Below are 11,966 nucleotides of genomic sequence, written 5' to 3'. Positions count from 1 at the left end.
TCCACACTACAGAGAAATATTATGATTGTAAACAGTGTGGAAAGGTTTTTACAAAGAGAAAGTATCTTATTGCACATCAGAGAATGCACACTGCAGAAAAACCTTATAAATGTTATCAGTGTGGAAAGACTTTTAAATGGAAGGATGGTCTTCGTCAACATCAGAGGATCCACACTGGAGTGAAACCTTATAAATGCAATCAATGTGGAAAGACTTTTACATGGAAGGACAGTCTTCTTAGACATGAGAGTATCCATACTGGAGAGAAACCATATGAATGTTATCAATGTGGAAAAACTTTTATACAGAAGGCTTATCTTATTATACATCAGAGAGCACACACTGGTGAGAAACCTTACCAGTGTAATCAATGTGAAAAGACTTTTAGAGAGAAAAAATCTCTTATTGCACATCAGAGAATCCACACTGGAGAGAAACTGTATGAATGTAATCAGTGTGGAAAGAATTATATACAGAAGGACAGTCTTGTTGAACATCAGAGAATCCACACTGGAGAAAAGCCTTATGCATGTAACCAATGTGGAAAGACTTTCAGATGTAGGAGGAGTATTGGTGAACATCAGAAGACCCACAGTGGAGAGAAACCATATGAGTGTGATCAATGTGGAAAGGCTTTTAGAGAAAGGAGAGGTCTTGCTCTACATAAGGCATTCCACACTGGAGAAAAACCTTATGAGTGCAATCAGTGTGGAAAAGCTTTTACACGAAGAGATGGGTTTATTGTTCATCAAAGAATCCATACTGGAGAGAAACCTTATGAATGTACTGAATGTGGAAAAGCTTTTGCACAGAAGTCCTCTCTTACTGTACATCAGAGAATCCACACAGGAGAGAAACCTTATGAATGTACCCAATGTGGAAAGGCTTTTACACAGAGAAACAGTCTTAACCAACATCAGAGAATCCACACTGGAGAGATACCTTAAGAAATACTTACAAAAGTAATCATTGTTTCAGTAATCAGGTTAAAGTCAGTCCTTGTTTACCATCAGAGAATTCATGGGAGATATAGAAATGTTATAACTGTCCTGAATGAGGAAAGGCATTGAAATGGAGAACAGAGCTTCTCAGGAGAAAATTCACTCTGGGTTCAAGCCATTTATGCACTCAATGTAGGAAGGCTTTCAGGCAGAGATCATCTCTTATCCTCTCATCAGAGGATTTATAATGAAAAGAAACCTTATGAATGTGCTCAGTGGGTACATGCCTTTCTGTAGAATGTATAGGACACTGGTGAAGGTTATATTTTGTGTCTGACTATCAGAAAGGTGAGATTAGGATAATATAATTCATGCCAACCCTCCCAGTTGCAAAACCAGTAAAGGAGGCAATAGGCTGATAAACTACAGAAGTGTGTGAGAGCACACATCTGAATGTTCTCAGAAATAGAATGTCTTCAGAATGAAGAGAAGCCTTCATGTCCATGTTATGTCAACTGGGGAACAATCTTTGGTGAAGGGAAGGATTCAGATTTGTTTAGTCAGGTATAAAAGTGGGGCACTGTAGGGGAATGTTGTTTTTTCCCCAGATGACCCACATGCATGTATTCAGACTATATCCAGGCCACTGCATGTGACAGTCAGGAGACTTCTCATTAAGTTGAAATTGTTCTTGCCTCCTGATTTTCATGACCCATTCATCTTGAGGATGAGGCAGTGATTCACAACCAATGTGTGAATAAAGCAGCCTCTCCTAGGCAGGGAAAAGGCCTTGTAGTCTCTATCTACAAAGCTTCCCATAGTTGTTCCTACTCTGCCAACTTGAATGGGAAATCCAAAGTAACTCAGTTCCATATCAGAGGCATCTGGGCTGCTGGTCACATGCTCTCTACAGATCCGTGAAGGGCTCAGGTCCTGAGGACAGCACTTTCAGCAGGGTGATGGTTTCCTGTGCAGAGACCAACAGGTTGGACATGAGGGAGCAATTCAAGTGGCATTATGGGAAGTCTCTGTATTCTCTCATCAAGGAAAGTCAGAAGAATCTTGCTTTTCCAGAAAAGGCAATCACTGGTAGGAAGAAAGGTTTCTAATGACATTCATTTGGATGCTAATGAGGACCCAAGCCCACTTCTTGGTCCCTTGTCACTGAATTTATTAGAGAATCTTGAGTTGGAAGGGCCTTCAGAAGCCATCTAGACCAGACTCATAGCTGCAGAGGTATCTCTTTGAAACCATTTCTGCTTGTACACCAGCTAAGAAGGCATCCCATTATTACAACCCTGTTCCTCACATGAAACTGAAATCTGCCTCTCACTACTTATACTCATTGATTCTAGGTCCTCCCTCTGTGGTCAAGCAGAACAAGTATGGTTCACCTTAGACATTATCATGCCTTTCAGGTATTTGAGGAACATTTCCTGTTGCCCACCAAGTTTTCTCTTCTTCTAGATAAGTTGCCTCAGTCCTTTCAATTCATTTGGCACGGTCTTTAATCCATCATATTCATAGTCCTTCTTTGGATGTATTCCTGCTTGTTAGTGTCACTTGTTGATTATCTCCAAGTTATCATAAATAACACATAGAAGTAGATATCTTCTTTATCCATATTTATGTGTCTGGAGATAGCTGCCAAAAGTGCCACCAAACTGGAGTATAAATTACTCTGTAAAATGTTATACTTGTGTAATCTGTTTTTGCTAACAATGGTGGAACCGTAACTTTGGCACCCTAAAATCTGTCAGTTGTGAATGTGTTTAGAGCTTAATTAGAAATTGTGGAATATCATGAATTGTCTTGATCTTTATCTTGCCACTGGACTCTGATAACTGGAGAAGAGAGTGAGACTGGTGACTTGGCACAGCTCTGCCTCACTTAAATCCAACTCACTTGCAAGCAAAGAACCAACCATGACAATCTGGGTGAAGAAGCTCATGAGTTCAAAAGTTGTGTTCCCCTCTCAATTAAATGCAAAGCTCAGTTTTCCTGTCAGTCACTTTTCATTGAAGAAAAACTGAACGAAGTTTAAAGTGCAGTGCTCTCTTAAAACACTTTACTTCAAATGGAATTATCTCAGTACTAAGTGCATCTCACTTCATGTTAAGGAAGCTTGTGATCTTCTCTACCTTTAAGTTTCCTGATTCAACCCCAGGCCATCTGTTGTTATATTGTTTTCCCCACCTCCCAACTTCTTTTCTTTGTTCTATTTTTTTCTTGAATATGTATTTTTTACTGAAAAAAAAATCATTATAAATTAACATACAAAAAGTGTACAAACACAAATGTAAATAAGCTAATGATAAAGTCCTGCTTTTGGGAAAAGTGTGTGGTCTGTTGTTTGTTCTTCAAATATCTTCAGAGTTCAGTGCAAATATGTGCCCCTGGCAACCCTTAAAAGGTAAAGGCCAGTTCAGAAAACCTAGTGATGGACAAACCTGCCTCTTCTCCAGGAGCTGGAGCTCCATGGGGAAGCCATTGATTCTCTAATTTAGTATATTCATGTTAACAATTAAACTGCTAGTGCTTAGAGGTTTGTGCCTCAGTTGACTTGATTTTCCTTGTGACAATTAATTCTTGTGGTCTAGAGAACACCAATACAATCTCTCCTGAAAGAAGGCTTTAACTTATAGAATCTTTGCATGGAAACCATTGTCATCAACTTAGACCTGATTATCTTGAAGCCATCATGACAGTCTTAGTTGATGTTGTATCTGACTCTTTATTACCACATTTGGGGGGAGGGAGAATGTGGTTCTGGGCAAGGATCTTGGAGTGGTTTATTATTTCCTTCTCTAGTTCATTTTACAGATGAGGAAAACTGAGGCAAACAGAATTAAGTGACTTGGCCAGGTTCACATACCTCCTAAGTGTTTGTGGATAGATTTGAACTCATGAAGTTCAGTCTTCCTGATTCCAAGCCCAGTACTGTATGAACTATGGCACCAATTAGCTGCCCTCAGTCTCACCTTACATGACCCTTTAAGCTGATAGAACATTTGTTGTTGTTGAATCATTCAGTCATGCGCAACCCTTTGTGACCCCATAGACTGTAGCAGGCCAGACCCATTTGTCCTTTACTACCTCTCAAAGTCTGTTCACGTTCATGTTAAATTTTTCTGTGACATTGTGTGTCTCATCCTCTGCTTTCCCCTTCTCCTTTTTCCTTCACTCTTTCTCAGCATCAGGGTCTTTCCTTATGAATCCCTTCTTCTCTTTATGTCCCAAAATATTTCAGCTTCAGTGTTTGACCCTCCAGTGAACAGCCTGAATTAATTTCTTTTAGTATTGCCTCATGTTACCTTTTTGCTGTCTGAAGGACTCTTCAAAATCTTCTCCAGCAGCAGAATTTAATTTGAATCTCTAGTGCTCAACTTTCTTTCTGTTGCATCTCTGACAGCCATACTACTGGAAGACCCAAAGCTTTCACTATATGGACTTTTGTTAACAAGGTGATGTCCCTGCTTTTAAGGTACTGTCCAGATTTGCCATAACTTTTGAAGAGGTGTCTTTCACTTTCATGGCTGCAGTTATCATCTGCAGTGGCCTTTGAGCCCAAGGATATCAACTCTGACCCCTCTATTTCTTCTCCCTCTGGTTTCTAGGAAGTGATGGGACCAGTTGACAAGATCTTACTATATAGGATTAATGCAGGAATAATACACATTCAATTAGGTATAGAAAACCATGATACCCTGCAGGAAAGCAGAATTGCAAGGGATAAGAGAAGTGGGGTGTGATAGAAGGGAGGGGGTAATCAGAAGCAAACCTTTTTGAGGACGGACATGGTGAAAGGAGAGAATGGAATAAACAAGGTGGGAGGGGATAGGATGGATAGAAGTATAGTTAGTCTTTCACAACATGACTTTTGGAAGTGTTTAGCATGACTACACATGTATAACCTATACCAAATTGCTTGCCTTCTCAGTGAAGGGGATTTGGGAAGTTGGAAGGAAGAGAATTTGGAACTCAAAGTTTTAAAAATGAGTGTTAAATATTGTTTTTACATGTAACTAGTGAAATAATATACAGCCAATGAAGTACAGAAATCGATTTTACCCTATAGGAAAATAGAAGGGGAGAGGGATGAAAGAAGGGAGTGAAGATTAGGGGAAGCGTGTAGTCAGAAAACAGTTTTTGAGGATGGACAGGGTGAAAAAAGAGAAGATGATAAATGGAAGAGTTACCAGTAGTTCCTGTGGAGGGAAAATTTGAAGCAAGTTTCTCTGAAAAAAGGTTCATTTCTCTGACACATAGAGAACTGTGTCAAATTTATAAAAATAAGAGCCATGCCCCAAGTGATGAATGAACAAAAGATAGGATCAGTTTTCAGATGAAGTAATTAAAGCTGTGTATAGCCGTGAAAAAATAATTCTAACTCATTGTTGACAGCAGAAATTCAAATTAAAACAATTTTGAGGTATTACCTCATTCCTATTTGATTGGCTAATAAGATAGAAAAGGTAAATGACCAATGTTGGAGGGAATATGAGAAAAATGAGACATTAATGCACTGTTGTCAGAGTTGTGAACAGATTAAATCATTCTATAGAGCAATTTGGAAGTCTGCCAAAGGGCTACAAAACCATGCATACTCTTTGACTTAGCAACACCACTACTAGGTCTGTATCCCAAAACAGATAAAGACAAAAAAGAAAGGACCTATATACACCAAAATATTTATAGGAGCTCCTTTCTAGGGGTAAAGAATTCAAAATTGAGGGGATGCCTATCAATTAGGGGATGGCTGAACAAGTTTTCATATATAAATATAATGAAATACTATTGTATTCTAACAAATGATGAACAGGTGGACTTCAGGAAAACCTGGAAAGACTTCTATGAACTGATGTTGAGTGAAGTGAGCAGAAGCAGAACACTCTATACAGTAACAGCCACTACATGAGTTTTGAAATATCTTCCCCTCCCTTCCCAGGGAAGGGAGTGCCAGGAAGGCATACAATCTTACATGGGCCCTACACATACATTCTTATTAAACACATTTTCACATTAATCATGTTGCAAAAAAGAATTGAAACAGATGGGAGGAACCGGGAGAAAAACCAAACCAAACCAAACATAACAAAAGAGAAGATAGTCTGCTTCATTCTGCATTCTGACTCCATAGTTCTGTCTCTGAATGTGGATGGAATTTTGCATTATGAGTCCTTTGGAAATGTAGTTCCTTGCATTACTGTGAAGGGCTAAGTGTATTAAAAACAGTCCTCATACCCTGTGGCTATTACCGTGTATAACGTTCGCCTTGTTCTGCTCACTTCACTCAGCATTAGTTCATATAAGTCTATCCAGGTTTTTCTGAAGTCTGCCTGTTCATCATTCCTTACACCGCAGTAGTATTCCATTCCATTCATATACCACAACTTGTTCAGCCATTCCCCAATTGATAGGCATTTAGGGTTAGTCCTCTCGAATTCCAATTCTTGACCAACACAAAAAGAGTTGCTATAAATATTTTTGTACATGAGGGTCCTTTTCCTATTTGTATGATCTCTTTGGGATACAGCCCTAGAAGCAGTATTTTTTAGTCAAAGAGTGTGCACATTTTTACATCCCTTTGGGCATAGTTGTAAACTGCTCTCCAGAATGGTTGGGTCAGCTCATCCCTCCACCAAAAATGAATTAGTATGCCAACTTTCACACATCTTGTCCAATATTTATCACTTTCCTGTTTTGTGATGTTAGCCAATCTGATAGGTGTAATGTGGAACCTCAGAATTGTTTTGATTTGCCTTTCTCCAAACAGTAGTGATTTAGAGCATTTTTTCATATAACTATACATAGCTTTAATTTCTTTCTCTGAAAACTGCCTGTTCATATCCTTTGACCATTTATCAATTGGGGAATGACTTGTATTTTTATAAATTTGGCCCATTTCTCTATTTATTTTAGAAATGAGTTCTAGATCAGAGACACCAGTTGTAAAAATCCTTTCCTAGTTTTCTGTTTCCCTCCTAATCTTGGTTGCATTGACTTTGTGCAGAAGTTTTTCAGTTTTATGTAATCAAAATTATCCATTTTGTATTTCATAGTGTTCTCTATCTCTGGTTTGGTCATTAATTCCTCCATTCTCCATAAATCTGACAGATAAACTATTCCTTTCTCCTCTAATATGTTTATAATATCAGACTTTATATCTAAATTGTGTACCAATTTGGACTTTATTTTTGGTTTACGGTGTCAGGCATTGTTCTGTGCCTAGTTCCTGTCATACTATTTTCCAGTTTTCCTAGCAGTTTTTGTCAAATAGTGAGTCCTTATCCTAGAAGCTGGGGTCTTTGGGTTTATCAGTCAGTAGCTTACTGTAATCATTGACTACTGTGTCTTGTGTACCTAATCTATTCCACTGATCTACCCCTCTGTTTCTTAGCTAGTAGTAAGTAGTTTTGAGAATTGCTGCTTTGTAATACAATTTGAGATCTGGTATGACTAGGTCACCTTCCCTAGAATTTCTTTTCATTGATGCTCTTAATATTTTGGACCTTTTATTCTTCTAGATGATTTTTGTTATTTTTTAGCTCTATAAAATACATTTTTGTTAGTTTGATTGGTGTGGCACTGAATAAGTAAATTAATTTAGGTAGAATTATCTTGGCCTACCCACAAGCAACTGATGTTTTTCCAATTATTAGATCTGACTTTATTTGTGTGAAAAGTGTTTTGTAATTGTGTTCATATAGTTCCTGCATTTGTTTTGGCAAGTTGACTACCAATATTTTATGATATCTACAATAACTTTAAATGAAATTTCTCTTTCTATCTCTTACTGTTGGGCTTTGTTAGTAATATGTAGAAATGCTGGTGATTTATGTGGGTTTCTTTTATCTCCTGCAACTTTACTAAAGTTGTTTATTATTTCAGGAAGTATTTTACTTGATTCTCCAGGATTGTCTAATCATATCATCTGCAAAGAGTGATAGTTTTGTTTCTTCTTTGCCTGTTCTAAATTCTTCAATTTCTTTTTCTTCTCTTAGTGGTAAACCTAACATTTTCTAGTACCATATTGAATAATAGTGATGATAATGGATATCCTTGTCTAACCCCCATTCTTATTTGATGTGCTTCTAATGTATCCCCAGTGCATCTGCCAAGATGGCAGAGTAAGCATTAAGTTGCTCTCACTCTCCCTTACTGACTTTGAAAAACTCATAAAATATTGCCCCAGGAAAAATTCTCGCACAGTGGAGCCAGCAGAAAGACAGGGTACAGCAGGGATTTAGCGCAGGAGGCTAAGGGGAAGAACAGTAAAGGTCCCTCTTGCTGTGGCTGAAGGGAACCAATGCAGGATGGGAGGCCTATAAGCAGCCCAGCAGCAAACCCCACCTCAATAGACCATCAGGATATCCTGAGCCCCAGGGTGTTGGAGCCAGCACCAGGACCACCAGCATGCCTTTGCACAACCAGGGGAGTTGGCAAACACTAGGGAGGACATGCTTCCACCAGCAGGTGAGTATACCCATGCTGTAGGGCAGCCCTCAGGGAGGAGGTCTTCAGTGGCCAGACCACCCTTCCCCCATACCTCATGCCTGGTGCTTCAGTGTAACCCTGGGGAAACAAAAAGACCTCATCTGGCCTTAGTACACACCAGCCAGATCCGACTCTGCACCAGATAAGCTACAGCATTATAAAGCTTTCACCTGCCAGAACCAGAGGCCCCAGCACACAAAGCTAGTAACCACGCCCCAGTACACGATGTAAGAGAGAAAGCCCCTTAGGTCCCAGAAACTAAGATCCATTTGAAAAGCCAGGAAAAGGGCATTCATCATGAACAAAATGCAACTTATAAAAGTAAAGACTGGGTGGTGGAGGCAAGATGGCAGAGTAGAAACAGGAACCAGCTAGAGCTCACCCCCCAAATCCCTCAAAAAGCCTGTAAAAATGACTCTAAAAAAATTCTAGAGCAGCAGACCCCACCCCACCCCACCCCCAAAAAACGACAGACTGAAGCAAATTGTCAGCTCAAGACAATCTGGAAAGTTGGTGGGAAGGGTCTATCGCATCTGGTGGGGAGCACAGCGCAGTTCATTGTGGATTGTGCCAGTGCAAACAGAGTGAGAGCAGGCCTTAAGGGACTGAAACGCTCATTGCTACTGCAGATTCCAGACTTCTCAAACCACAAATGCTAAAGACAGCTTCAAAGGTCAGTGGGAAGAATCTCTCACCTAGCTGAGAGAGGAGCGTGGTCTGACCCCAGTCTCAACCCAGGGCAGCTGTAACCACTGCTGCAGTGGAGGCTGTTTCTGGAGCCCTGCACTTAACAAAACTCAAGTCAAGTAATTGGTTGGGAAAATGAGCAAATGAGGAAAAGCAGCAGATTATATCTCTGTGAAGAGATTCTTTTTTTAAGATATTTGTGGTGAGGAAGATTAAAACATACAGACAGAAGAAGACAACAAAGCCAAAGCTCCTGCATCCAAAGCCTCTAAGAAAAATATGAATTGGTCTCAGGCCATGGAAGAGCTCCAAAAAGATTTTGAAAATCAGGTAAGAGAAGTCAAGGAAAAATTGCAAAGAGAAATGAGAGTAATGCAAGAAAATCATAAAAAAATGAACCCAAAAAATGCTGAAGAAAATGACACCTTTAAAATTAGAGTAACCCAAATGGCAAAAGAGGTTCAAAAAGCCAGTGAAGAGAATACCTTAAAAGGCAGAGTGTACCAAATGGAAAAAGAGATCCAAAGCTCACTGAAGAAAATAATTCCTTAAAAATTAGAATGGAGCAGATAGAAACTAATGATGTTATGAAAAATCAATAAATTTTAAAACATAACCAGAAGAATGAAAAAATGGAAGACAGTGGGAGATGGGGAGAAAATTTGAAATTCAAAATTTTGTGGAGGTGAGTGTAGAGAGGTGAAAATAAATTTATTTAAAATAAAAAAGGTCATAGATTCTTACTATGGGAATAGGGAAGATCATAACACGAATTCAGAATAGTTCAGCATTGACCCTGTCCCCACATCTGAAACCCCATAAGGGAATGTAGTCAGGATCACACAGGACCTTGTAGCTTCCACATTAAAAGATCAAAGGGCTAGGAATATGACTTTCCCTAAAGCAATGAAGCTTGGATTGCAACCAAGGATCAACTTTACCCAGCAAAACTGAGCATCATGTTTCAGGCAAAGAAATGGACATTCATTGAAATAGGGGACTTCCAGACCTTCCTGATGAAAAGACCAGAGCTCAATGAAAAATTTGATCTTCAAGTACAAGACTCCAGAGAGGTATATAAAGGAAACAGGAAAGAAAAAAAAAAGAAAATCATGTTTTTCAATAAGGACAAACTGTTTACATCCCTACATGAGAAGGTGAAACTTGTAAATCTTGAGAATTGTATATTTATTATCACATTTAAGAGGGATGTATGTAGACAAAGGTTGTGGGTATAAATTAGCTGATGTGATGATAAAAATCCTAATTAAGGAGTGCAAAGTGATTGTAATGAGAAAAGAGGAAAAGAAGTGGAAAAGGGTAGATTATATCATATGAAGAAGTGCAGAAACATATAATAGAAGGAAATAATGGGAGGGAGATGACCATTGTTTGAGATTTACTTTCACTGGATTTAGTTGAAGCAGAGAATAACATATTCAGTTAAGTACAGAAATCTATCTTGCCCTACAGGCAGTAGGAGGGGAAAGGGGAAAGAAAAGAGAGCAGATGGTTAGAAAGGAGGGAAGAAGTAGTAAGGGAAAAGGGAAAGAAAATGGAGGGAGAACAGATAGAAGAGAAGGAAAATTGAGGGAAGTGGTGGTCAAAAGTACAACTTTTATGGAGAGAAAGGGAAAATGGAGAAATAAAAACATACAAGTGTGGGGGAATAGTATGGAGAGAAAGACAGGTCATAATCATAACTGAATGTGAATGGAATGAACTCTCCCATAAAATGGAGACAGCAGATTGGATTAAAAAGCATAATGCTACAACATGGTCTTTACAAGAAACACATTTGAAATAGGGATACACACAGTGTAAGGTAAAAGGCTAGAGTAGAATATATTATGCTTTAGGTGAATAAAAAAAGCAGTAGTAGCAATACTAATCTCAGACAAAACAAAAGCAAAAATAGATCTAATCAAAAGAGATAAGGAAGGAAACTGTAGCAGGATACAGTTTCCAAGGCACCATAGACAATGAAGTAATATCATTATTAAACATGTATGTACCAAGTAGTATAGAGTCCATGCTCTTAGAGGAGAAGTTAAGGGAGTTATAAGAAGAAATAAACAGCAAAACTGTATTAGTAGGGGACCTCAGCCTCTCCTTCCCTGAACTTGATAAATCAAACCTCAAAATAAATGAGAAAGAAGGAGGTGAATAGAATTTTAGAAAAGGTGGATATGGTAGACTTCTGGAGAAAATTGAAGGGGGATATAAAAGAATATACGTTTTCCTCAGCAGTACATGGCACACACACAAAAAATTGACCATTTAGCAGGGCACAAAAACTCACAATCCAGTGCAGAAAGGCAGAATTATTAACTGCATCATTTTCAGATCATGATGCGATAAGAATTATATGTAATAAAGGGCCATGGAAAGATAGACTAAAAGTTAATTGGAAACTAAATAATTTAATCCTAAACAATTAATGGGTTGAACAACAAATCATAGAAACAATAAATAACTTCCTCCAAGAGAATGACAATAATGAGACAACATACCAAAATTTAAGGGATGCAACTAAAGCAGTTCTTAGGGGAAGTTTTATATCTCTGAATGCTTACATGAATAAAATAGAGAAAGAGAAGATCAATGAATTGGGCGTGCAACTGAAAAAGCTAGAAAAAGAACAAATTAAAGATCCTCAATTAAATACCAAATCAGATATGCTGAAAACAAAAGGAGAGATTAATGAAATTGATATTAACCAAATTAATAACAGAATTAATAAATAAAACTAAGAACAGATTTTATTAAAAAACCAATAAAATTGATAAACATTTGGTCAATTTGATTTTTTTAAAAAAGAAGAAAAACAAATTACCAGTA

The 11,966-nt window shown here is 38.2% G+C and overlaps 1 protein-coding gene across 1 annotated transcript in view; it reads left to right on the top strand.

Annotated features, from left to right (window-relative positions):
• The window catches only part of LOC140502776 (uncharacterized), a 51,141-nt gene extending 49,953 nt beyond the window's left edge, over positions 1-1,188 (top strand). Inside the window, 1 exon segment of the mRNA XM_072606773.1 lies at positions 13-1,188. Within this exon segment, the coding sequence (XP_072462874.1) occupies positions 13-947 (935 nt within the window). The 3' untranslated portion in view covers positions 948-1,188.
• The last annotated feature ends 10,778 nt before the right edge of the window (positions 1,189-11,966 follow it).

The sequence above is a fragment of the Notamacropus eugenii genome, chromosome 4 (assembly GCF_028372415.1).
Source record: "Notamacropus eugenii isolate mMacEug1 chromosome 4, mMacEug1.pri_v2, whole genome shotgun sequence".
Classification (NCBI taxonomy): domain Eukaryota; kingdom Metazoa; phylum Chordata; class Mammalia; order Diprotodontia; family Macropodidae; genus Notamacropus; species Notamacropus eugenii.
The sequence above is the reverse complement of the archived record's forward strand: the minus strand, read 5'-3'. Positions and strand labels throughout refer to the sequence as shown.